This window comes from Penaeus japonicus, unplaced genomic scaffold (assembly GCF_977035675.1).
Source record: "Penaeus japonicus unplaced genomic scaffold, GWHDUDI00000001_assembly GWHDUDI00000012, whole genome shotgun sequence".
NCBI lineage: Eukaryota > Metazoa > Arthropoda > Malacostraca > Decapoda > Penaeidae > Penaeus > Penaeus japonicus.
In genome coordinates, this window is record NW_028234414.1 from 18584732 (window position 1) to 18587231 (window position 2500).

General features: G+C 38.3%; 1 protein-coding gene across 2 annotated transcripts in view; it reads left to right on the forward strand.

Moving 5' to 3' along the window:
* Window positions 1-2500, forward strand: part of LOC122248795 (rhythmically expressed gene 2 protein) — a 10199-nt gene that overhangs the window by 1125 nt on the left and 6574 nt on the right. For both annotated transcript variants that reach the window (XM_043009103.2, XM_043009104.2), the window contains exon 2: window positions 1000-1057. In XM_043009103.2, coding sequence (XP_042865037.2) covers window positions 1014-1057 — 44 coding nt within the window. In that variant the 5' untranslated portion in view covers window positions 1000-1013. The remainder of the gene's footprint in view (window positions 1-999; window positions 1058-2500) is intronic.

A 2500-nucleotide genomic window follows, 5' to 3' on the forward strand; every position in this document is an offset into this window, starting at 1 on the left:
TTAATATTTAGCATTCTGAGTTCTGTTATCAGGGAAGGCTTGAATTATAGGTAATATTTTAGAACAGAACTGCAGCAAGTGCAGCTGCATTTCACGCCCTAGCAAAGGCCAGCAATTCTCCACTACGTACAATCTGTCAAGAAAGAGGTTGGATGGTTATCTTATTTGACAATAAATCCCCAGGGAGGTCCATAGCTACATATCACCAGAGTGTAGATGGTGGAGGTTTGTTGACCGTTGCCAGAGTGTGAAGCATGGAGGCCATTACATTGATTGATGCACAGATTCACTGATGTAAATATGTGATTGTTTCCTACCTTTATTTTGTGCGCATTATCTCTGTAAACTTTTTATTTCGTTTTCATTATGACCATTACAATTTTTTTTTTTTTTTTTCTTTTCCTTATTGTATTCTGAATAATTACCGAAGTATGTAAAGGAAATAAATTGATAAATAGGCTTATAGTACACAAATCTATGTTCATTTTATTTTTATACCAAATTGAGTTACTCATTTAGTTGAGTATACACATAGGATTCACATTTACAAGGAGAAGGAAAAAAAAAATGCTCAAATAGTTTGTTGATTTAACATGATATATATATTTTCTCTTTAATAGCAGCCATGGGAATTTCTCAAATCTAAAGCAGATAGGTATGTAAGTAAGTCAAGATAAAAAAGTAATAGATTGTCTTTACTTATCATGAATGTGACCTTATTGATGCCTTGATATGTTGGTTTTGTTAAAGAACAGTTTCTGCAAATCAACTGCTTTTACTTTTAGCATTGGCTGTATGTAACAACCACTTAGGTTGCTGTCTTGGTCTTCAGATATCTGGAATTATAGCTAAAATATAGATTTCAGGTCTGTTCTAGAATATGGTCTATTAATTATGTAAGAAATAGCTTTTAGTCTTATCATCAGTTTTTTTTAAATTAAATTGATTGCTTTCTGTAAGGGAAGAAAAATATCTTTAAGTAGAGTATTCTCCTTTTAGGGTGAAAGTACATCATGTTGCGCCTGATAACCCTTGATGTGAACAATACCCTTTTAAAGTAAGTGAAGCTACAGCTTGAATAGCATTATTCATCTTCAGAGAAGGTATGTATTTGTTTTGGATATGTATGGAATTCTTTATTTATAGGCCTTTGGGTTGTTGATATAGAAAAATCGGTAGAAAGTAGGAAAAGGGTAAAATTAGTTTTATATCATAGATATTTATGGAAAAAGCCTAAGAAGACAAAATGACTGGGGATATTTTCAGAGGAAACAAAGGAATTGCATGGGTACAAAATACAGAGTGTAGTTAGTAGTATTTTTGTTACAGATAATTGAGGGAATCGTATTCACAGTTAACTAAATATTTAAGACTGATACGGAAAATTGCATACTAAACTTGAGTTTGATGAATTATGACATTGTATAGTACTGTTTGTAGCATTTAGGACTATGAAAGCAAGTTGAATGTCTGTATTCAGTTTTGTATATAGATTGAAATGTCTAAGTCTTATTTGACTTCATATTTTGAAGTATTTCACTTTGCTTCCTCCACTCCCTTTTATGCCTTTCTGTCTTTGCCTCTTCTTCATATATTTTTAAAGACATTTTTTCCTTACCGTTATTCTTAGGTGTTCTTTGTCTTTCTTCTTTTTTTTAGTCTTCTCTCCTGTCATCTCCTCTCCCTTCCCTTCCCTTCCCTTCCCTTCCCTTCCCTTCCCTTCCCTATCCCTATCCCTATCCCTATCCCTATCCCTATCCCTATCCCTATCCCTATCCCTATCCCCATCCCCATCCCCATCCCCATCCCCATCCCCATCCCCATCCCCATCCCCATCCCCATCCCCATCCCCATCCCCATCCCCATCCCATTCCCTTCTCCGTCCTCTCCTCCTTCCCTTTCTTTTTCTTCCCACCCCTCTCCGCTCTTCTTCCCTTTCTTTTTCTTCCTACCTCTCTCCTCCCTCCTTCCCTTTCTTTTTCTTCCCACCCCTCCCCTCCCTCCTTCCCTTTCTTTTTCTTCCCACCAGTCTTCTCCCTCCTTCCCTTTCTTTTTCTTCCCACCCTTCTCCTCCCTCCTTCCCTTTTTTTTTTTCTCACCCTTCTCCTCCCTCCTTCCCTTTCTTTTTCTTCCCACCCCTCTCCTCCCTCCTTCCCTTTCTTTTTCTTCCCACCCCTCTTCTCCCTCCTTCCCTTTCTTTTTCTTCCCACCCCTCTCCTCCCTCCTTCCCTTTCTTTTTCTTCCCACCCCCTCCACCCTCCTTCCTTCCCTCCCTCCTTCCTTCCTTCCTTCCTTCCTTCCTTCCTTCCTTCCCTCCTTCCCTCCTTCCCTCCCTCCCTCCCTCTACAGGTTGTATCAGAAATGCTCGCTTCCAAAACACCAGATGCCTAAAGTGACATTGGGAATAAACAGCTAATTCCAACCACTTACTGAAGTATTGGTTTCAAAGTGCATTACTTCACTGATTCATATTTTTGTTACTATCTTCCAATTATATTTG